Here is a 25286-nt window from a genome sequence, read left to right as displayed (position 1 = left end):
TTTCAAGGAATTATAAATACAACTCTAATCAACAGGAGAAATAAGGGGAAGTAACTCTTGGACAAGGGAAATAATTTTTTGATATGAGAATTCAGGGGAAGTAATTCTTTAACAGGGAATAAGAGAATTAGTCTTCAAAAAAGGTTGTTTGAATGTTTCATTTATTTATATAAGAAGGGATAATATTTCTGGTGGAAAGTAAATATTCTTCTTTGCCATTGGATGCTGTGGTACTCGCAAATATGAAATGTTACACAAATATCAGGGTTTTTTTTTTTACTGTGGACTGGTAACTGGCATGTATTTTTACAATTTGTTTGTAGTCATTGATAGTATATTACAATTTTAAATTAGGTTTCGTGTTTTCTGTGGATGAACATTTATTTGAAAACATCAGTTGAAATTAGATTCTATTTACTATGTCTCCTGTCTGAGGTACAGATGCTGACGACTTCTTTGTGACTTTTATTGTCTGGCGTGGTATCTAGTTGTTTGATTACAGATTACACAGACAGACATTCATAAGGGAATCACAAATTTTAATGTATAATGAAATATATACTGGATTCCTAAAACTTAATAAAGGAATGTGTATTGATTGTAATTTTATTTCACTCTCAGTTGTCTTCAGATATTTATTTATTGGTCTCGGTGTACGGAAATATTCCTAGTCTTGGTATGCAAAGAAAAATTTTAGGCAAGATTTATGTATTTTACGGCAATATATTTTACATAAATACAGCTAGGCAGCAGAGTTATAGCAGTGAAGGGAAAACATCCAGCAGTTTACTGATTTCTTTGGATAACATGATGTCTTTTATATGAAGGTCTCAAATCCTGTCAAATTATTCAGATAATGATTATCATTATTGTTTACTTGTCTGTAGAATTCAATAATTTTTATTTTTTTTTTAATTTTTTTTTTAGCAAACATACAAATAATAATTAATAATTGTTATTTCTATTGTTGTTGATCTGTCAGTTTAATTCTACAATACAATTTTGGGTGATATAACTTTAAAATCAGTTACAAATTAATTATATTCTTACTGACTACCACTAAAGGGCACCATCCTATATTAAATTATGATAGCTTACGGGGGCTGGTATGAAAGACCCTTATTACTTCAGAACTGATCGTGTATTTGTCCCTAATAATTATTCATTGTATACCAGAAGAATTCTTGGTTAAAATTGAATAAATAAAGGTTTGGATATATGAATGACTTGTGTGTGTAATTATATGTATGCCTTTAGTAATATTATATACTGTTGTCATGGAAGGAATGTTAATGACAGAGATTAATTAAGTATGAATATCAAACCATTCGGTGTGAAACACCATCAGTGAACTGCCTGAATAGCATTGATGTGTATCATGCATAATATCTGTTGACTCACTCTATTTAAGAATTACTGGGATCGGTTGCTGTAATGAAAATAATTTTTTTTTATTGATTATCAAACATTTGTGTCACTTAACAGATAAAAACAGTGAAATGTGATGTGAAGGACTTGTGCTATATCATTAAGTCCGCCTCATCAATCTTAGTGTGGCGTCTATCCATCAGTGCGATCTAGCTATTTCCACACCCTACCAGTATTGAAAACAAGTCATAATGTTGACTTTTATAGTGTTGACATCCTACACTTATATTTCATGTACAAATATGTAGCTCTAAACTTGACACCAATCAATAACTGTTAGTTGCTTATAGGCTTGACTGATGAAACTTTTACTTGCACCAAGGTCTGACCTTTCAAACTGTTACTTACACCAAGGCTAGACCAATCAAACTGTTACTTTTACCAAGGCTAGACCAATCAAACTGTTACTTTTACCAACGCTAAACCAATCAAACTGTTACTTTTACCAAGGCTAAACCAATCAAACTGTTACTTTTACCAAGGCTTGATTTGCCAAGGCTAGACCAATCAAACTGTTACTTTTACCAAGGCTAGACTGAAAGAGATCAGACACGAACCACTGCACTAAACTTTATTAAAAGTTTCCCCCAAAAGAAGTAGTATGTTATGAATCCATGTGGTATATATGGTAACAAACTCACATTTTACCTTGGCAATAACAATTTGCTTCCCCAATCAAATGTGAAAATTAAGGTATGGTGGTCGCCTGCCCATGCATCCATGTGGATTTTTTCGTTTTTCAGCCATAGTATGACCCCTTCAAGCATCACTTTCTAGGCCTGACAAGAGTGATTAGTACATGTTTGAGGTAAATTATTATTTACAATAGTTGGATGATTAATCAATCTTACATTCTAGTGTATTCCCATCCCACTTTCAGGTTGATTAAAAACACACAGGTTCATAAGTTTTCTAATACATCAAACTCAGAATAGTTTGAAAGGTTTTGTTTCCATGTAATGTTTTAAGAGGTAAACTTTGGTTGACCTGTGTTTCAATCTATCATACAAAGTTAAAATGGGAGAAAATGTTTTATTTTAAGCACTCCTTGTCGAAGTTAAAGGTTGATGTGCCTGTCAAAAAACCCCAACTTAACAAGTTTCCATCACAAAAAACCAAAACAAGTTATTGCAAAAACTTAACATCTGGATAATGATAAATTCACAATACCACATCATTTTTTGGCTGATGTGAATCTCATCCTATCTGACTGACGTCTGAGCAGATCAGCAGACGTGTTAGGCAACAATATATGGGGTCAGAGCATTCTGGGAAGGGCTGAAATTCCTCGAAGAAATAGTACACACCAATACACATCATAGTATAATGGCAACAGTTGCTGGACAGAAAAACCCATCAAATCCCTCAGATGATTTCCGTGTTTTTAAAGGAAGGGGGTTGATTTATGTATAAATATACAATATGGTCTGCTGTGAATGTGCAGTTCTGTGATATTAGATTGTGAAGTATGGTAAAAATCTGACATTATTCATTTTACATTTATGAGTTTTTGACTTTGAAAGATGGAAAATATGTGTGGATAAAATTCCATGTATAATAAATAATCAACAAGAAAGGCTATAAATCCTGTGTTATCACCAATAAATACCTCATGGTTCATGACTGTCAAGCATATTAATGAATAAGACCTAAAAGCATGTGAATGACAGCGACATCAGATCATTGTGTTAGGTTTTCATTAATTTAAAGAGTACATCTGACTTAAATTACCCTGGATACAATACCTCCCAACAGTAATTGAGGTGTGTTCCTCAATCTTGGAGATATAAAGATCTCTGACAAAGAAAAACTTGAGTACTTGAATTGTACCACAGCTATATGTTTGCTGTGAACCAATCTGGAATGCAATTATCAATTATGCAAGAGAAGTTGGGAGTGTATGTCTATACCCTAAACCTGTAAATTCTCAGAAAGTAGGATGTTGCTCTATAAAATGGCGACTGTAAACGAAGCAATTCAATTAGATATTACCAAAAATAGAATTATGGCAAAATACTTTTTTTTAGAAATATATACATGACATATGCTCAAAATAATTGAAAATATATATCTTATGCTCCAAAAATGTATTTTAGCAGATTAATAAATTGGTTTTAAAGTCGATGTCATTTTTATTTCCCCTTCATGAAAAAGGGGAAATAGTATACCCATGTCCGTCCTGTCCTGTCACTGTCCTGTCCTGTCACTGTCCTGTCCTGTCCTGTCACTGTCCTGTCCTGTCCTGGCCTGTCCTGTCCTGGCCTGATGCAAAGTTAACTTGCTAATCTCAGGAACTGTTGATGTGATTCTCACCAAACTTTATTTCAAGGTATAGTTAGGCAGTGGGGATTTATGTCTTACAGACATTTTCCAGTTATTTATTCAGAGTTCTTTTTAAAGACTCCTTTATTGAAACAATCACTTGACCACATTTTTTTTATGTTTTTATCATTTTAGGTAAGTGAAAATTTGAAGATTTGCAAAGGAAGAATTTGTTGTGTATAACTGCAGCAGGTCACATGACTATCAGGTAAAGTAAGAATTTTCTTGTAAAATGTTTTATGAGTGGTTAGGCAATATCAACTAATGGTGCATACAAAATCTATCATGTTAATTAAAGCTGCATATACCAGTTGATGTGTCGATTGACACGAGCGTGATAAAACATAATAATTCATGCTGAGTAAAACAGCTCTCACTGCACCTAATTTACGACTCAAGTCATGACCACATATTATTCTGAATACTGCATTTCTATTAGCATTTGTGCTGGACAAGTGCATGTGCTTTGCAAGAGAAATGGGAAAAAAATCCATACGATTGTTATCTGTACAAAAAAAATCTATATCCGCTATGATAATGTATCTATTTTAATAATGAATTTGTACCTTAGTTAGTGTATTACTGGCCTATGGAAAACTGGCCTATTTACACAGCAATTAAACAAATCTATGTCCTACTTAGGTAAACATAACAGCTAGCTATTATTATGATCTTTATTCGATATTGAGATCCTCTAACAAGTTAAGTAACTGCCATGCCATAGACATGGTCTATTTCAACTGTGATCATTAATCATTCTCCTTGGAGTTGTCAGTGTCTAAAGCTTCCTGCTATGTAAGGCAATATTTTCTGATGACTCTGATTTTTAAAAAAAGAAATCTGTAACATTGCTCCATGGATCGAGGATATGATGTGTGAGGGCTGGCTGGAACATGTCGTACAGTCAATCTAACTACATGACCGATGAGTAAATCAAAATTATTTCCTAGGATAAATAGTTAATGTTAGATCACAGAGTTTTAAGGGCTATGCTAATCTATCAATATTAATACAAATCAGCATGACTATCAATGTGTAGTAGATTTAGCAGTAATTAGCATATTTATTACACATATCAAGTCTGATATAACTTATATGAATTTTCATTTCAGAGAGTAAGGATTAGAACCTGGATAATAAAATTTTTGACAGGTTTAATAAATCTTATAAATTAATATAAGATTCTGGTCACACATTAAGATTAAAAAAAATTCACAAAATGTTCTGATAGAGAATATTACATGACCTTATTTCATTTCATTCCTTCTTTTTGTGACATCATACTGCATCTAACACTAGTTGTGATGTCACAGTTGGGGAAAAATGGAACTTACACAATATGAAACTAATTGTATCTCAGATAATTATATAATTGCAGGTGTTATGATCAAAATGATAGTATTGGACATATCTACTGTAACATGTAGATTCAGAGGTGTTTAATCAAATGAGATTCAAAGAATTACGTATCTCGGGTAACTGCAGGTGTTATGATCAAAATGATAGTATTGGGCATATGTACTGTAACATGTAAATTCGAAGGTATTGAATCAAATGAGATTCAAAGAATTATGATTACATAGTTTTGAGAGATAAAACTGATTTTCATTATATAATTTTAATATGGAAGTTCATCTTAATCTATGTGAAGATGTGTAGATTTCTACTGTAAGGAAATTTGCATGGGTGAATTTTTTCACTAAAGGTACGATCATTTAATAAGTTTCTGATTTGCAAACAGGAAGTTATTCTGTATTAAACTCTGTTCCCACAGATCTATCTGTCGTATTACTGGTAACACAGATCTATCTGTCGTATTACTGAAAATACGGAGACATGTTGATCTATCTGTGGTGTTACTGGTAACACAGATCTATCTGTCGTATTACTGGTAACATGGAGACATGTTGATCTATCTGTGGTGTTACTGGTAACATGGGGACATGTTGTTTACCAATTAGGAGAGATGTTATCAGACTCATCTCTGTGTAAACCCAGCAGATATATCATATACAATACGAATGTCAGAAATGTGTCATTTTCTTTGATACTTGTACACAAACAGCTTTTATAGCTAATACAGGGGCTGATCCCCATCATGAGTGGCGAAACAAGGATTGGGAATGAATCAGATACTGATGCTGTTTACAGTAGTCTTGACGTCACTTTGGAGTTAGATTAGGGATAGATGTCCCATCCCAGACCCATCCCTTTATGGTGATTGTCTGTGTGGAGACTTGGAAACAAATGGAGGGGCTAGACTGTTCCATCCTCTGAGACTTGTCAACAGAATGCAATTTTCTGGTCATGAAGAAATCTGCGTCATTGACAGTTTTTTCTAGGCATAGATATGGAGCATATTAGTCTGTGACTGGAAATTCAGTCGAATATCCTGGTATATGCAGTAATAGAATATAAACACAACATTTAGTCTTATCAAAACTTGGTCTTTTGTTATTTAATCCTTAGTTTGAATATAAAAAGCTTTCCAATCGAAAAAAAAACTTATTTTTAGTTTTCAAAGTAAATTTTGCAACATTATTGGTTACTTTGGTAAATATTACACCTAAATTAGTCTGTGATATTGTTGATTTTCACCTATAGCACCCCAGTCGTGCTGCTATGTACACTCAATATACTAAAATACTTAATCCTACTTCTGCATATAGTTTAATAATTCAGTAGATTTCTGATGGCATGACATTTGCTACTCCTGGAAATCTGAACAATCTCAGGTTTTTTTGGTCAGATCAGAGCTATATCAGTTTTATATTACTACTTTGGTCTGATAGAAGAAATGTCCAGCTATTTTCTGGTCATTTGTCTACAAATGGTCTTATCTTTTTCATTGCCATGTCTGGACATCTAGGGATTGGCTTAAAACCTTTGACCCCTAAATGTCAGTAGTGTACTGAACCTTTGGTTTGTTTAGAAGGTTCTATTGATGTTGGAGTGGAGGTTGTCTTGCACCGTCTAGGGAGTTCAGAGATGCACACTAAGATTGAGGGAAACAAAATTATCAGTTCTGTTTTAGGAGGTACATGCAAAGACCATCATTCAGAACTGGTGTATATTGTCTGTCCTAGATTATCATAGTCTGATGGGAGACTTCGTGTGTTGATAGCCTGGCAATCATCGCCCAGACAAATGTGGGAATATCTTGGTATTTATACCACAGATTGTCAACTTCCCAATAGCCTCCTTTGAATAAATCACTTTCCTTTTACCTCTCTGCTATACCTTGTAGTAACTAGGTCATAAGCCTTAGAGTTTTATATATAAACTTTTATATAACTTTTTATATAACTTTTGTATAAATTACCTCCCTTTTACCTCTGTGCTATACCTTGTAGTAACTAGGTAATGAGCCTTAGGGTTTTGTATAACTTTTGTATAAATTACCTCCCTTTTACCTCTCTGCTATACCTTGTAGTAACTAGATGTAGGTCATGAGCCTTAGGGTTTTGTATAACTTTTGTATAAATTACCTCCTTTTTACCTCTGTGCTATACCTTGTAGTAACTAGTTAATGAGCCCTTAGAGTTTTATATAACTTTTATATAACTTTTTATATAGATTTTGTATACATTACCTCCCTTTTAATTCCTGTATGTAGTTTGTAGTAACTAGATCATGAGCCCTTAGAGTTGTATATCATTTTTGAGTAAATTATATATATATGATTACCTCCCTTTACTTTCAAGTTCTGTCATATCACCATAGTAACTAGGTCATGATCCCTAAGAGTTGTATTAACCTTTGAGTAAATTACCTCCCTTTTACATCATCATTACACCCTGTCAGATCATCATTGCATGATCATATTTCATTGGTTTTGACATCGCATCAGAGGTGCTCATTACATGTGTGGATATAACCGGAGAGATAGATGGCCTGCCAATATCTATGTGCAAGCCACACAAACATGGCTGATTACAAGACGGAGGTATTGACCCCATCCTTGGTAGGGTTACGATGGCCTAGTCGTTGATCACTGTACCTACATCGAGGCCTCATTGATCATGTCACACAAAAAATAGACCATTTGTTGGCAGATAAATCACGAAGTTCGTAAGCCACCTCCATTGTGTGACACCATTATTTACTGGCATGAGAGGGCTTTATGTATATCCTGATCAGAAATTTCCACGTTACATTTGTCGTCTTCTTGGTATTTTTGCAGAAATTGTGGACAGATCATTGAAGAATTTTTTGAAATCCAAGATCTATTCATTTTAAAGTTGTGTATATGAAAGAATAAAAGACTTTCAAAACAGACAAAACATTGGATGTTCCAGGAATGATATATTACCAAGGCATTATCATTACTGGTAGTCATATATAATACAAACTAGGGATAAGTTACTGGTAGTCATCACATAATACAAACTAGGGATAAGTTCGGGGAGGAATTGAATGATAGAGGATTTGTGACTTTACTAAGTTTGTATAAGACAAATAAACAGGTTAGTGGGCCTTGTCAGAGACAGATGATCATGTCAAATAATGGCCATCAGCACTGGTCAGTTAGTCAGACGCTGCTGGCCTGGACCCAAATGGTTAATTTATTAAATGTCATCACCAGAACCGGGTGAAATAGTCCTGCAATCAGAGCTTGGCCATAAAGTTTAATTCCTGAAAATACATCAATTTTAAAACTTAAAAAAAATCATGTGTCTTAATTCATTTCTGGCATTCAGTTGGAACATTAGAGGAATCACAAAATTATTTTAAATGTCTTTGCTGAAAAAATGGGTATTACAATCATTCAATAGCTTCAATATGTATATCAAACTCCTTTAAATGGTGTTTGCCCAAAACCTAACAAGTGCTTTCAGCTTATTTGCGTTAGAATACAGTATCAAAAAGTAATTCTCCTTCCAAATAACTGGTCCAGATATAATTACTACTCAAATTGTAATGAAAAAAATTGTTCTTTAAAAATTGTGTCTTTTTTTTTTAAGATCCTCAGATGGTTTAATTGTTGAGTAGGTACTTCAAAGTGATTTCAATTTTCCTTATTTTAGAATAAACTCAAACCTTGTATTCTAAAGTCAGTGGGGCTATGAAAAAACCTTGAGATATCCCAAGTATTCAAAGTGTCTGTGTATATTTCACATTAAGTTTTTACGGTTGAAACTGAATGTTAACGTTGAGTTAACTGAGTTTCAAAGTTATCAGAATTTGAGATAACGAGGTTTAACTGTGATGGTCTACTTGTCCCTAAAACTTCACACAAGCACATTTCACTGTGGCTTGGTTACATTTCTTTCAGTTTGAATATAATGAAATTTTAGAAGTATAAATGCCTTTTTGGCATTTTTTTTATGATCTTTTATTTTTATTTGGAAGAGGTATTAAAACCTTAGATCTGAACTTGGCTGTTGAAGTGTTTCTTTAGAAAGCTGCTTTATAGCCTAACTAATGGCTGAGTTATTTGGAAAACTGAGCAAATAACAACTGTCTGTGGTATTAAAGCCGTATTTGAAAAGACCCCTTATTTGGCAGATGTGAAACATGTTTGATTGGATTTTGGAGATAGAAAAATCCATGAGAAACAATATCTGTTGAGATGATGGTCTGAGATTGTAAAATAGATTCTTTGTATGGTGTAAATTGAAACATGGAGTTCTTCCAAGGTCGGCAGCTGACAGACATTTTTGATGTTGCTCCTGCTGCAGTTATAGTAAGCGTGATTGAGTTAGACATTCACATGTTTCCTACAGCAGGTCAGTCATTACTACCACAAATTGGACAAACAGAATTAACCCAGCCTCACAGCCCTTTGTAATTGAGCCATTACTAACTCTTCATTTTATCCCCTAATCCATACTGATGACACATCCCAGACACTCATCTGTCCACACATAATTAGGGTTGAAGGTCAGTCTGGTCATTGGCCCTTAATGTCAATTATACCATGGTCATAAGTTCTTCAAGATCAATGGTCCTTAAAGGTCAGTAGTCCTTATGGATAAATGGCTTTTCAAGGTCGTTGTTTCTTCAAAGTTAATGTTCCTTAAAGGTCAGTTGTCCTTAAAGATAAACGACCTTTCAAGGTCATTGCTTCTTCAAGGTTAATGTTCCTTAAACATCAGTGATCCTGTAAAAGTCAGTAATACTTAAGGATCAATAGTCTTTTCAAGGTCATTGGTTTTTCAAGGTTAATGATCCTAAAACATAAATTTTGTTTCATGCCCAGTTGTCCTTGAAGGTCATTGGTGCAAGGTCATTAATTTTTCAAAGTCAGTAGACATTTGGTTTCATCAAGGTTATTCAAGGCAACTGCAAGTGGGAGTCAAATATGTGGAAAATATTCCTGGTCATAAATTAGATATTAATGTAATACATTCGAGGTAAAGGTTCTTCAAGCTCATTTATTTTTTTTTATTTTTTATCAAAATAGTTTTATTGAACAAAAACATGAAAGTATAGATAATTAGTGTCCTCGATTTCAGCTTTGATGAGTGTATAAACTTCAGAGTGACAATTCTTCAGTATATTCTTGTTCAGAAATAAGTGAAAGGTTGGTAGGCCATTGTTGAAACAAGATCTGTAAAGAATTCTTTATATGATCCATTGGCTGATTGATTATGTGTAGTTGACTGCTGTTGGTAGATATGATGTTGATCATTCAAGTTTTTTCTAGGTGTGCAAGGTTCAGTAAGAGGCTGTGTCTCATCCATTAGTCTGTACCAGATGTGTGTAATGTAGATTTAAACTTTCTCACTTTAATGGATAAAATGACATATAGGGACAGGGTATGGTGGGTTTAGAGTCGGCCAGACAGATAGCTGGTTCTTGTAAGGCGTTCTGTCTGATTTCGTTTCTTTACCAGAGCTATGTTTGGAATATTGAGTTTATCTTGGGACAACATCAGTTGTCGCTGGTTATCCAGCTCATTTGTAGAAGTTGCAGAGCTCTGTGTTTAGAATATAGAGTGAAATTTTAGAATGTATCAGTTATGTTTTTTACAGGTCTGTGGTTGGAATAACTTTTAGATGTTTTGTAGAGTTGTGTGGTTGGAATATTGTATGTAACTTTCAATTACTAGCTAACTGAGTTGAAATAGCTAGGAGCTATCTTGTCAGTTGAAATTTCAACATTGGACTTGGATTTCAAAAAAAGATAATAATGAATGGGATTGGTCTTTTCAATAACATATTTGTTTTGACGTATTTTTTTCGAAAAATGAGTCGATATGAGATGCCATCAGATATGTAGATGTTTGTGAGAAATTCCAGTGCAGTGCTGTAGTGCAATTTATTTTCCTGAAATATATCGTGTATTCTCAGAATATTTTCCCTTCTAATAGAATTTATTGCACATGAATACAGATTGAACAAAAACAGGATGTAAATTAGGTTTGGTAGCAGATGGTAAATATCAGTAGTTCTTTACCTACTAGAGATTGATCACATGGCAATATTTAGATAACATTCAAATGGTTGAAACAGATCAGTGACATTTAATTAAAGGCACAAAGTAGGTCACTGATGTTATGTAACCTCATGTACGAAGACCAACAGCCCTGAAAAATATGTACATGTAAGGTTGGTTCCACTAGGTATACAGCAAAAGCTCGATTGGTGGACTTTCATCAGCCATTTTGTGGTTCCTGACTAGACAAGGTCATGTTTTGCTAGTAGAGACAAGGTCAACTTTAGTTAGCAGGGACAAGGTCACCTTACATTAGCAGGGACTAAGGTTACATTTAGTTAGCAGGGACAAGGTCAACTTTAGTTAGCAGGGACAAGGTTACCTTTAGATAGGATGACAAGGTCACCTTTAGATAGCATGACAAGGTCACCTTTAGATAGCATGACAATTGACAAGGTCACCTTTAGATAGCATGACAAGGTCACCTTTAGATAGCATGACAAGGTCACCTTTAGATAGCATGACAAGGTCACCTTTAGATAGCAGGGACAAGGTCACCTTTATTTAGCATGACAAGGTCACCTTTAGATAGCGTGACAAGGTCACCTTTAGATAGGATGACAAGGTCACCTTTAGATAGCATGACAAGGTCACCTTTAGATAGCAGGGACAAGGTCACCTTTAGATAGCGTGACAAGGTCACCTTTAGATAGCAGGGACAAGGTCACCTTTAGATAGCATGACAAGGTCACCTTTAGATAGCATGACAAGGTCACCTTTAGATAGCATGACAAGGTCACCTTTAGATAGCAGGGACAAGGTCAATTTAAGTTTGGAGCGGTCACTTCAGTGTACAATGAAATAACAGTTTATTGCTCTCATCAATAGAACTTGATATTCATTGACAGTGTTTATTGACCATTTGATAAAGACTTATACCATTGACATGGATTGGAAAGGTTTACTACTCGTGGTGAATGTTTTATTTCTGATGGAGGTGGATGGGAGAAATTGTGACTAACAAATGACTTTTGAGACCCAATAATTGGAATTCATGGGAGATTTGAGAATTGTGTCTATATTACCTGTCATCGTAATATATTGGCTGTCTAGGGAAATCACTCTTCCCCAATCATCGGTCAGTCTACAAATGTATTTGAGGACCAGTGGTCATTCTGCTCAATTACCTCTCCTCTTTGATGACCCAACTATCTTCTTTCCTAAAATGTCTTGGGTAACAGATTTTGTGTCTTTTCCTATTTCCTTAGTCTAGAACTGCCAAATAATTTTCAAAGATTTTTTTTTAATGAATATTGATGTTCTAAACTTATTTTTATAGAATTATTTTTTTTTTTTTTTTTTTTTTTTATAAATCTTAAGAATCTTTTCCTCTGGAGTACAAAAAAACCCCACTTTTACAAAGCAGTTGAGTTACACAATCACATTCAGGCATATTAGTAACATTGATACAGTTGGAGCTACGTGATCATATCATGAATTTGATTAACTAAATTCTTCATGATTTTCAAAAATAGATTTCAGGGGTGCATTGTTGGTATTGATATCGTTATCGATCCAATTTTCCTGTAGACCACTTAGGTTGTGAATTCAGCAGTACAATAGGAATCCTTTCAATAGTTACAGATACCGGGGAACAAGTGTTATGTGAGTAGTGCAGAAGAATCCTGGAAGCCTGTAAAGTTATCGTTACTACATTATCAATGTGAAATAACATCTAAATGTGTACGATGATTGTTCCAGGTCAGGTGTCGGAGATAATATGTTGATGGCAATCAGATATATGGAATGTTGGTGATAATATGTTGATAGCAGTGGTGCGGGGGAAGTATTGTTGGTAGGCCCCATCAGGATTTATAGGGTCTAAGGACTACAAGGTGTGGGGGAAGTATTGTTGGTAGGCCCCGTCAGGATTTATTGGGTCTAAGGACTACAAGATGTGGGGGAAGTATTGTTGGTAGGCCCCATCAGGATTTATTGGGTCTAAGGACTACAAGATGTGGGGGAAGTATTGTTGGTAGGCCCCGTCAGGATTTATTGGGTCTAAGGACTACAAGATGTGGGGGAAGTATTGTTGGTAGGCTCCATCAGGATTTATAGGGTCTAAGGACTACAAGGTGTGGGATTTGTTGGTAGGCCCGTAAGAACATTATTGAGTCAAGGATTCAAGGTATGGGGAACCTTGTTTAGTCCCCATCGGTTCAATGTCTAGGAACACTTATTAGTCACGGAAGTCAATGTATAGACCTTACTTAGTCAGGGTCAATGTATAGAACAACAAGTCGTCAAGTTGTTATAGGCCCGTACTTTATGGGTCTAAGGACTACAAGATGTGGGGGAAGTATTGTTGGTAGGCCCCATCAGGATTTATTGGGTCTAAGGACAACAATGACTGGTGTTGTGGGGAAAACTTATTTCAACATGTACTGTCGTAGTACATAAATAACTGTCACCAACAAATAGACTGAAGGTTCAATGTATAGAACCTTACTTTAGTCACGGTTCACTGTATAGAACCTTACTTTAGTCACGGTTCAATGTATAGAACCTTACTTTAGTCACGGTTCAATGTATAGAACCTTACTTTAGTCACGGTTCAATGTATAGAACCTTACTTTAGTCACGGTTCAATGTATAGAACCTTACTTTAGTCACGGTTCAATGTATAGAACCTTACTTTAGTCACGGTTCAATGTATAGAACCTTACTTTAGTCACCGTTCAATGTATAGAACCTTACTTTAGTCACGGTTCAATGTATAGAACCTTACTTTAGTCACGGTTCAATGTATAGAACCTTGCTTTAGTCACCTTTGTTTATAAGACCATTTCTATAGGTTTAGTATCATCATATTGTAGAGAGTTGTAAGCTACATGTAGGATTTCCTGAGGGTAGTAGTTATGTATATGAACAATTTTGCCCTCAGTTGAAACACATGTTGAGAATGGTGAACTCTTTCTTTTTCTTTTTAAAGCAGTGAAAAAAATTCCAATGAAACATATCACTTATCATACAGTTAAAACACTCGAAAGACCATAAAATTATCCTATTAAGAAATTTGTTCTTTTAAGAACCAACCATTTTTGCATCCTCACAAAACAGTTTACTATATCAATTTAATACAATCTTTTAGAAGAGTGTAATGCTTTCAACCTATTTGACGGTAGATTAATTCTCTTTAAAGAGGTAACAATTTTCACATATCCTCACAAACCAATTAACTTTACATTAACGATTTATTAGAACACCATCTCTTTCAGAGGCTACATACCATAATGTCATATGATATATACACACTGTAACTTAATTACTTCTTTGAACAATCTAGTTTAAAAAACCTCTATGGTGGGAACATCAATATTATGTTGGGTTATTTTCGTACAGAAAATAAGATAATCCTTTCATCTGCGATTTATTTGTGCAAATATGATGATCGAAAATTTCTTTTTTTTTTGAAAAAATCCAACAATTAATGGCTGTGTATTATTAAGATGAAGTGAAAAACATCAATTTGCATATGTATTAGTATAATTGATTAATGGTTGTTTACCTTACGTGCAGGTAATCCATAATGACCAGAGTAATTCTGGTCACATATGGTCCTATATATTGTAAATCTTGATCTTGTCAATGTTTTTATGACGTAAAAATGAAACTACATTGTACAAGTCGTGTCTACTTCGCAGAAGTTTTTTCACTGTGAAATTGTTAGTTACTGAATAAATTGTGAACGTTTTTAGCTTTGAAAGATTATATGATTTATTTTGAGATGTTTGAGGACATAAAAAACCTATACCTGTGGTTAATATACCTACCTGCTGACCCTATTACCCCCTAACCTTGACCCCTCTGACCCCTCCCACTTGACAATTAAGTACTATTAATGTTAAATATTTGCTAACAACCACATAACACAAATCCACGAATACCTTGCTGTTGGATGTAAGTCTGAAGACTTCTACAGTATATAGTTACCATGGAGAGGAGATTGGTGGAACCCTATCTCCTAGGCGACATTTCAATCCTCCATTATATAGAATGGCCATAGTGTTAATGCCCAGAATCAGATCCCTACAGTGATAGTTTAGACCCAGGCTTTGACCAGAGATAAATGTGTTTTGTAGAAGCTAATAATATTAATTCAGCAGTAATTAAGGCACTATCAGGTTATGAGTCATTTCAGTCCAACTACTCTACGGAGCATACGTCATTGTCAAGATCAAGATCAAGATTATTAAATGTTTTACCAATTTGTAACTCATTTTGTTTTATGTAGAAGTGCACTCTATACGAGATAACCTTCATTTTGAGTGATGTAAGCTATATTATAAGTAAATGTTTCAAAACTGACGTCTTTGTGGTGTTTTTAAGGCATTTGTTTTGTGTCTATATTGTTTGTGGATGCTGTGAGTACCCGGATCCCAACTATGATAGTATATCTTCTACTTGTATCTCGCTTCCAATCTCTTTACAAAAAACATACATGTCTTGTCAGTATCCGGACTTCACCGTTTGAAGGTGTGATTTTAAAGCATATTTCATAGATCTTATTCTGTATTTTAAGTCTTCTCCAAATGTGTTTTAAAGTACATCACACACTCTATGGAATAGCTCGACATACCAGGGGGTACCCGAAAGGAATACTAAATACTACTACCGTAAAGGAATTCCCACACCGGATTATTTAATTAGGAGATTTAAAGTTAACTACTTAACATCTAACCTTGATAAAGATATTCTCTGATAATTTTCTGCAGAAAAAAGAGAGCATTTCAATTGTGTAATATTCCTTATGTAGATTTTATGTTGAAGTTATTGTGTAGCTGTTTAACAATTATTTGTATCGTGTAATACATGTCTTGTCAAGTAGTTGCTGTAACTAAAGCAAGTTATACAGTTTTATCAAATACATGTGTATAAGATTCCAACTATCAATTGCTCCAATCAATATCCATCTTCCTCGTTGGAATTCTCTTTGGAATCATTTTAATTTGATAACAAAAATCAAATGATCGAAGAATCCTGTGAAATACTCTGGAGACTAAATTGAAATGTGTCACTAACGTCACAAAGAAATGTGACACCAGAGTTTGATTGAGGAAGATGCTGGCTATTTCAGCTTTAATTTGTAGAGTTTGATTGAGGAAGATGCTGGCTATTTCAGCTTTAACTTGGAGAGCATTGGTACATCGTGTAAATTAATTAATTCCCAAGCCAATTTGGGTACATATCAAAAATGCTCTCTCATATGACTTGTTCTTTTGTACAGTGACACACACTGGTCCTACCTGTGGTGTCCACTCTCTGAGTGACCATTAAGCCATGCTGTTTCTGTCTACAGAGTTAAGCCTTTGGTAATTTGAGTCTGACAGCTAATCTAGACCACAGAACAGCCTCTAACACATGCCTGTACAATCACTACTGTAATTTGTTGAAATTAACGTATCTGATCAGCATTGATTTTCTCTTCTTTTTTTTCTCGTTTCCTGTTTTGTCTCTCAATTAGCAGGATCTCCCAACTTTCTTTTTCCTTTTCCCCTTTTCTCTTCTTTAACTTCTCATAATAATCTAAACATCCTCTCTACTTTTTCATTTCATCTTCTGTGTCTCAAAATACTCTCAAAATATATCCCTTGCTCTTCCTTTTTCTCTTGAACTTCTCATAATAATTTGAATACACTCTCCCTCTCCCTATTCTTTCTGTTTGTCTTCTTTAACCTCTCACAATGCTCTCAAAATCTGTCACTTGTTCTTCCCTATTTTCTTCTTTATTATCTCCTCACAATTCATTCAGCACCAATCCCTGCTTTCATTTTCTCTCTTTAACACCTTACAGTACTTTCAAAATCTCTCCCTTTCTCTTCCCAGTTCACTACTGTGATACCCTTACAATTTACACTTTAAAGTTGAGAAATCTAATTCATTCTCCTGCTACTTTATACATAAGCCCACGTTGTACTTTAGAATCAAATTACAGGTCCCCTGGCCAAAGACCTGTAACAGGATAACTATATATGGTAGTAAAAAATCTTTGAAAATGATAATTTTTACAGGACAGATGTTGTTGTAAGGGTCGTACTGAGAATTGAGCACATGATTCCGTTCCCTTTAGAATTCTTCATTGTTTCCATCTTATCAGAACCTTGGACTCTGACTGATTTGATTATACAATACTGAACTTCACATAGAGATCAAATGGGAGATTTCTTCCAACAGAAAAAGACTTTTACCAATACTGGAATTGTCCTGAGTGGGGTGATCTCTTAACGACCCCAGTTGTATAATATCAAATGTATTTATAGATTGCCATTTTATCTATGTCCGTTGGATTGCATGCCAGTTGTGTGTAATTGTTATAAATGACAATGTGTATATACCATTTATTGAATTCATTGTCAGTCATGCAAACCAGTAATTCATCCACATGTTGCCATGTTGTCTGCTGGTCTCTGAAAACCACTGCAGGTTTAGATTCAGATACCCCAGTGCTGAAGTTTTATTGGAGAAGTTATTGTAATCAGCAATGTTCCAATATAATTATACACTCCATTGTTATATTGTATTCAGTAACATTCTGTAGTTTCTTAGGTTGGAACATAATTGTGAGCTCAAAACTTCCATTGCATGCAGTAATGCTCCAGTGCTTTCACAGTTTTGAACATGTACATGTAGGTATCGGAGAGTTCCAATGTTTTATTAGAGATTTTTTATTGCAGTCAGGACTTTTCTGTTGTTTCCAATATAATTATTAGCTCCAGTGAATAACTGCATTCTGTACTGTTTTGAGAGCTTCAGTGTAATTTGTTGCATTCAATACTGTTCCTAAGTTCCACAGTTTTGAACATAATTGTGAGCTCCAATATTTTATTAGATGTTTTTTTTTTAGATTCAATTCTGTTCTTAACTTTCTCAGTTTTGAACGGAATTGTGAGCTCTGATATTTTATTAAATAAATATGAAAATTCAAGTTATTTACTCTTCTCAACGGGTAGTTAATCTAAATGCTTACAGAAGCATACATTTAAATTATCTCCCCTTATTTTGGATAGGCTTTGTTTTGAGAAGTTACCTCCCTTACTTCAAGAAGGTAGTAATAGTGACTTCCTTCTTTGAAGTAGTCTTATGATAGGCAGCCATTCAGTAACAATGAGAGTTCATCTTGTTATCCCCTGAAGAATGTGCTGTTATCTGAAATTCTTCAGAAAGATGTCAGACAGTGCAAGAAAAAACCCAGGTTCGATGGCCTGAATCCATTAGATTTGGTCTGTGGGCAAGTAAATATTGGTGAATATAATACCTGATTAGCAAATGCAAAAATCCCTGTAATTTTTTTTTACATTTTCCAGAGTGATTCAGGATACCTTAGTCAGTATAACTGGACCACCATGTTTCAAGTTTAGAAACTTCAGAGCCCAAACTTGCCTCAGAAGGGCCAGTGATACTGCTGAATTTTTTTTCCTGTCCTGCCTCAGGAAATATTGTTTGAGTAATCAACTACATTTCCTGTAAAAACTCCAGTTTTCTAGTTAGTATTTTTTTTAAGCCAAGAAAACATAAGGAGCAATAAGCCTGTGGGAGATGAGAATTGGTCAGGAATATCAATTTTCTGGGTGAGTTTTGTCGCCAAGCTATTGTGATATGCTATACAGACACTGTGGAAGTTCCTTTCTCTTAATGTAGTGTGTCACTGCTGAACTCGGGAATCAATATCATATCTTAAGTTTTTATTAAGATTAATATGACTTGTAAATGAGATGTTAGCATCTGTTTATAGATTAATCACTGAGCTGTGTATAAGTCATCAAATGCCATGTTTCTGTGGGTGTCCCACTAATTGGAGGAATCAGCGTAAACACCAATGCTTTCCTAACGACCTATTTTAAGTCTGATCACAGCATGTATTGTCAGTTTCCTATGGGGGTGTGTGATGCTTCAGCAGCTGAGACACTAGGCTATGCCATTTAAAACGGCATTGTGAGTGATTGTCAATCTGTGTGCCTCAGACTCATCAATAGTTCCTAGTAGAAATGTTTCCTTATAATGAATGATGGTATCGTAAATAAAATTGTGACTGTTTTTATAAAACTCCAGTTTTTAATTAGTTTAGTTATAACCTTTCTCAGGTTTAAATCCTATCCTTTATAAAACCAACGCCATTATTTATACGGTGTACAAAATCACAGACAAAAATAGTTCAGATGGGGGTTTAAATCACGAGTACACAGAGTATTAATGACCTGCATTTACCACCCTCTTATATGTTTGGTAATTATTACGAACAAGTTTTATTTTTAAGATGCAAATTTTAAAAATATGCATTTGGTTACTTTGCTGATTTGAGCAATATCACAAGTATGGCTGCACTACTTGTTAAACTGATAAAATGTCTTTTTCCCCTCCATAGGCTATGTGGATTATATAATGTAAATGCAGATATTATAGTTTTCACGTCATATAAATTTCCATGTTCACAGTAATAAAGTACATTATAGTTTTGACATACTGGTATGAAGGAAGAAACCAATGTTTTCTCATGTCCAATGTGTCCGTGGCATTCTGAATTAAAATTTCTTCGTTTACTACTTAAATATTTAGAATATATTTTCGCCTAACATAAATTTCCACCTTTATTTCTTTTTGATTTCCAATGAATCTGCAGCAATTTGAATTGAAATTTCTGGATTGATCACTTATCTATTCTACTCCAACCGATGTGATCTATAGTGGATCTGTATAAATTGATAATCCAATTTTAATTAGGTCTCCAAGGTGTTTGTTTGATTTGAAGCCTGCAATTGAACTATACTGTATACCATATATTTTCGCAAATTAATAAGAAGAGGTCATAAGGTCAGGCAGGGCAATTTATTTACAGGCGTAGATTTCAACATGTTTATATATGTCATACATTTGTAAGGGGATGTATATTTGAAGATATGAATACTGAAATCTAAAATTTTCGATATACATGTACTTTTTTTTAGTGTAAGATAAAACATGATTGACAGTTAATACAGATCAGTATTGTCTTTACGATTGTTGGACCTTAAGCTGAGAGTCCAATGCGAAAATAAAACAATTTATACAGCCTAGGCTGAATTGTATCTGATGTAAGAAATAACGAATTACATGCACCGTACCAACCATCATATCAGGCAAGAGTCTTCAGTTATGGTAAATACCATGCTTGTCAGAGACGCAATCAAACGACCAGATATAGCACATTCTGTTAACAAAATAAATGATGTGTTAGTTCTCTCCAAATAGACAGTTGTATTTTGTGCCTTTTATAGGATTTTTCAACAGGTAGGATCATGTGGGAGAGACATCATTATCGTGATGTTAGACAACCCTTGGACAGCCTATACACGTGCTGGCCCTGAAGATCTTCACTCAGACCAATTTCAACATGTCTGACTTGATAATGAACTTGTCTTCCCTTGACAAACCTGGCTTTTGGGGTCACCTTGGAAAGTCAAGTCTTGTTTGTGATACAAGGCTTCATTTAAAAGATATCAATTTTGTGTACCCCCTATTCGAGGTCACACGATTAGAATTAATTGCAGAAAAGTATTTGCCTCCAGTAATTCGAAACTTATCTTTATGGTGTTAACATGTTTATAATCAAATGTTTAGTGGAAAAGAAATATAGAATTTGAACTCCAAAGGTCTTTACCTTTGACCTACAAAGGTCTTTACCTTTGACCTGCACCAATTAATTGACAACTGTGGATGTTCTATACAATCAATAAAGTTAATCTTGTTATGCAATGTTTGTTGTCAGAATAACCTAAATGACTTTTCTGTAATAGCTGAATTTTAGAACAATGATTTAGTTGATAAACATTGCTTTGCCAGATAGTGAATTCTTATTGCCAGCATTCAGACTTTAAGATGTCTGATAATAATACCAACGAATTCAGAAAAGTGATTGGAGATCTATATGTGTATGGTAGTACAAAGAAAATTCATTACGACTTGTCAGTTTGATGTGAACCATGACACGAGGCATTATGTGAATATTGTTGGTAGTGTTATTTTACGAGGTGTAACTGACAGTCAGTGATACTGGGGCGATTAGCCTTACTCATCACTACACAGGTGTGACCGTTTACCTGTTAATTAACTCTTTGGTGTTTTATGATCACATCACAGGAATACTCTGTCAACATAAATGGCCGCTGGACAGTACAACATTTCACCTGCTCAAACAGGGAATCTTGATCTGACTAAAATATGGTGGTACATATTTTTAAGACAGGTAGCTCTCAAATACTAGTGCCCATTTACAACATGTAAGGTAGCATATAACCTTAACTCTCACATAATCCCTGATATCATATGGAAGGAAGTACATATCATAAAGGGAGTTAACTCTAATATATATTGTAGTTATGACATGTAAGGTAGCATATAGCCTTAACTCTCACACAGTCCCTGCCATTGTTTGCTAGGTAGTACTTACCATAAAAGGAGTTGACTCTAACCTCCTTTACAGTTATATATTACATGTAAGGTAGCATATACCCTTAAGTATGTTAAATCTCCGCTACAGATGTATATAGACTAAGGAAATGAGGGAATGTTTTCTTGTGAAAGAGATAGTAAGTGACTTTGAGTGAATTTGAATCAGGAATTTGTTATTGAGGAATAGCCTTGGTTCTGTTAGGCTTACATGTGAACTTCAGAGTCAGAAATTATCTGTACGATATTCAGAACCTTGACTGCTAAAGCGCTGAACCATTAACATAGAGATAGCTAGTCAGTCACTGATGATTATCACTCTACAAGATACAATTTCCTAAGTCTATCAGAAATATCTAGTATAAGTGCTTTCTACAATAGCTTTAGGCTTTTAACATCTGTCAGGTTTTCAAAATAAAGGCATTTACAAATAACACAGTACTATAAGCATTTTAGATTTAAATATTACAACAAAGTATTAGAACATTCTAGAATGAATGTTCTAGAACTACTTTTACGTATCTGTATATATATATTTCTTAAATTATGGTCGTCAGTATGGGTGGCCATTAGTTAGTGTCGCCAGATGCTTAAGCATGAAATGACCAATTTGCAGAAACACATTATGATGCTCTGTGAAGCAGAATTTATGTGCATTTGTGTTGGCAGACAAATATTAATGTAGCAGACCATTATTAATGTAGCAGACCATTATTAATGAAGCATTTTATGATTGGTAATATGAACCAGGAATCTCATAAGGTACATATGATTTGGTCACGCAAAGTTCAAGGGTTACGTTGAGGTCATAGGTTAGCCGGGAGGCACAGTGGTAACCCACTTGCCTTTCACCTAGGTGGCCTGGGTTCGATTCCCTGATCAGTTAATGAAAGGTTTGGGGTCATCTGACCAACCACATGGTATTTCGGTTTCCTCCTACACTAAGACCCTTCCATCAGGGCTAACAAGGGTGATTGATATAAGTTGTTATTACTTTTTTCGCAATTGTTGTAATATAAATAAAGTTCACATTTATTAGGAGAAGAACTCTGCCTTTTTACAGGTTACTTTAAGGACAGGTCTAGGCCAGGTAATGCTGAGGAACTAGGACAATTGAAGTGAATGTCACACAAGTTACAAAAAGTGGAAAATGATTTAAGATATAAATTTCAATGACAAATGAAAAATGACAATTTAATGATCCACTATGTTATGCAACACAAAAACAATTATGAAATTATTTGAGGGGCAAAGTTTAGAATAGTTACATGAAGGCCAAGGACAATTAATATTCATATGAATTAAGGTCAAGGACAGCTTTGTTAATGACATATGAATGATAAGGACAGTTATATAAAATTGAAGGTCAAAGACGATTTTGTTAATAAACATGAAGAATAAGGACAGTTTTATAAAATTGAAGGTCAAGGACAATTTTGTTAATAAATATATGAATGTCGTCAAGGACAAGTTTTATAAACTTGAAGATAAAGTATTTGTTAATAAGCATGTGAAGGTCAAGGACATATTAATGAACATATAAAGGTCATGAAGGCCTAGGACTATTAAAACAGATGTAAAGGTCAAGACGTATCAATAGATTTTATATGAGGTCAATTATAATATTGTAGATGATAATGTCAGACTCTTTATTGACATTATCAGATATATAACTGTAGATTGCTCACATAAATTCACTAGAGGAGACAGCTGAAAAAACTTACCAAAACTTTTCCTGTTATAATTTGAGAACTTACCGTAGATTTCGACCACCATTCCAAGAGGCATGACCAGCAATGAAACGAGGAGGTCGGCAATGGCTAAGGACATAAGGAAATAGTTGGTCATGTTTTGTAGGCGACGGTCCCAGATGACAGCCAGACACACAAGCAGGTTACCCATGGCGGACATGCAAATAACCAACAGCAGAACCAACATAGCAAGCTGTGGCATTTGCTCGGGCTCCACCCTGTCAACCGTGCTTGCGTTGGATATATTCCCAAACCCTTCATCGCTTATATTCATGTTGTGGATCAGCGTAACATCCTCCGGTCTCGTGACAGGATCAAACATAGATACAGTTATCCTAGCCACTCTTGTATCGTGCTATTCCAAATTATTTCAATTTTTTTTTTAATTTCCCAGAGTAGATATTCCACACTATGAAACACCTGGATAGTAGGTAATAATCTGTATTTATTTTCTACTAAGACACTTAACACTTACTGATGGTGCTGTATTATATAACACACTCTCCTTGTGAGGAACTTTATAACTAGGATATTTACCCCTGAGGTTAGGGAGCACTACCTGTGGGTGACCATCATAGCCACATGTTGGGGATGACATCACATATAGCCTGTCAGATCGACTGTGGTGGGATTGTGAGGAGGATCTGCCTCAGCAGCTAGCTATACACCAATCAACTGGCAGGGGCTGGCCTAGTGTCCACCATATATACACAGTAGCTGCAGCTCATTCACCTCTACCCACTACTATCTCTCATATACTCTATAGTATGTGTACTCCACAGTAAAGATAATTCCACAATGTACTCCTCAGTAGACTGTACTCCTCAGTAGTTGTACTTCATAGCAATACACTAAAACTGTACTCCTCAGTACTTTTACTTCATATTACAACACTACAGCTGTACTCCACAGTAGTTGTACTTCATAGTAATACAATAAAGCTGTAATCCTCAGTAGTTGTACTTCATAGTACCACATTAAAGCTGTACTCCGCAGTAGTTGAACTTCATATTACAACACTACAGCTGTACTCCACAGTAGTTGTATTTCATAGTAATACACTAAAGCTGTACTCCTCAGTAGTTGTACTTCATAGTACCACATTGAAGCTGTTCTCAGTAGTTGTACTTCATAGTACCACATTAAAGCTATACTCCTCAGTAGTTGAACTTCATATTACAACACTACAGCTGTACTCCACAGTAGTTGTACTTTTTATTAATACACTAAAGCTGTACTCCACAGTAGTTGTATTTCATAGTACTACACTGAAACTGTACTCCAGAGTAGTTGTACTGCTGCATTCCTAAGTAGTTTACCCCACTGAAGTTGTACTTAATAGTAATTAAAATTCACTGTAGTTATACTCAGCAAAGCACTATTCTACAGTAGTTGAACTCCTCTTTACTTTAACTCCACAGTAGTTGTACTCCAGAAAAACTGTATTCTATAGTATATACTCGACTAATGAAGCTCTATTAATTCCACAGTAGTTGTACTCCAGAAAAACTGTATTCTATAGTATACACTCAACTAATGAAGCTCTATTAATTCCACAGTAGTTGAACTCCACAGTAGTTATACTCCTCTGTAGTTGATTTCCTTGGTAGTTATACTCCACGGCAGTTGTACTCAAGAAAAAACTTAAGTATATGAACTCTACTGAAGCTCTGTGAATTCCTCAGTAGTTGTACTCCTCCACTATATTATACTAAAGCTGACAGCGTACCTGATGTGTTAGTAGTTCACATTCATGGATACTTGTTATTGTAGCTGTAAACATCACAAAATTAATTACACTCACACTGTCCCTCATGATACTGTAAGTTAAGCTGATCATGTGTCTGTCATATTGATACTCCTCATATTTACCTGTAACCGTATACAAAGTCTGTTTCTGGATTTAAAGTGCTATAATTACAT

At 34.8% G+C, this 25286-nt stretch overlaps 2 protein-coding genes across 2 annotated transcripts in view; one reads left to right on the top strand and one right to left on the bottom strand.

The window, feature by feature from the left end:
- The window catches only part of LOC117343002 (tyramine/octopamine receptor-like), a 30164-nt gene extending 5959 nt beyond the window's left edge, over positions 1-24205 (bottom strand). The window contains exon 1 of the mRNA XM_033905328.1: positions 23370-24205. Coding sequence (XP_033761219.1) covers positions 23370-23685 — 316 coding nt within the window. The 5' untranslated portion in view covers positions 23686-24205. The remainder of the gene's footprint in view (positions 1-23369) is intronic.
- LOC117343001 (26S proteasome non-ATPase regulatory subunit 1-like) overlaps positions 1-25286 on the top strand; it is a 220248-nt gene that overhangs the window by 62560 nt on the left and 132402 nt on the right. The gene's annotated exons all lie outside the window — the stretch shown is intronic.

The sequence above is a fragment of the Pecten maximus genome, chromosome 14 (assembly GCF_902652985.1).
Source record: "Pecten maximus chromosome 14, xPecMax1.1, whole genome shotgun sequence".
NCBI lineage: Eukaryota > Metazoa > Mollusca > Bivalvia > Pectinida > Pectinidae > Pecten > Pecten maximus.
This window is presented reverse-complemented; position numbering and strand designations above follow the sequence as displayed.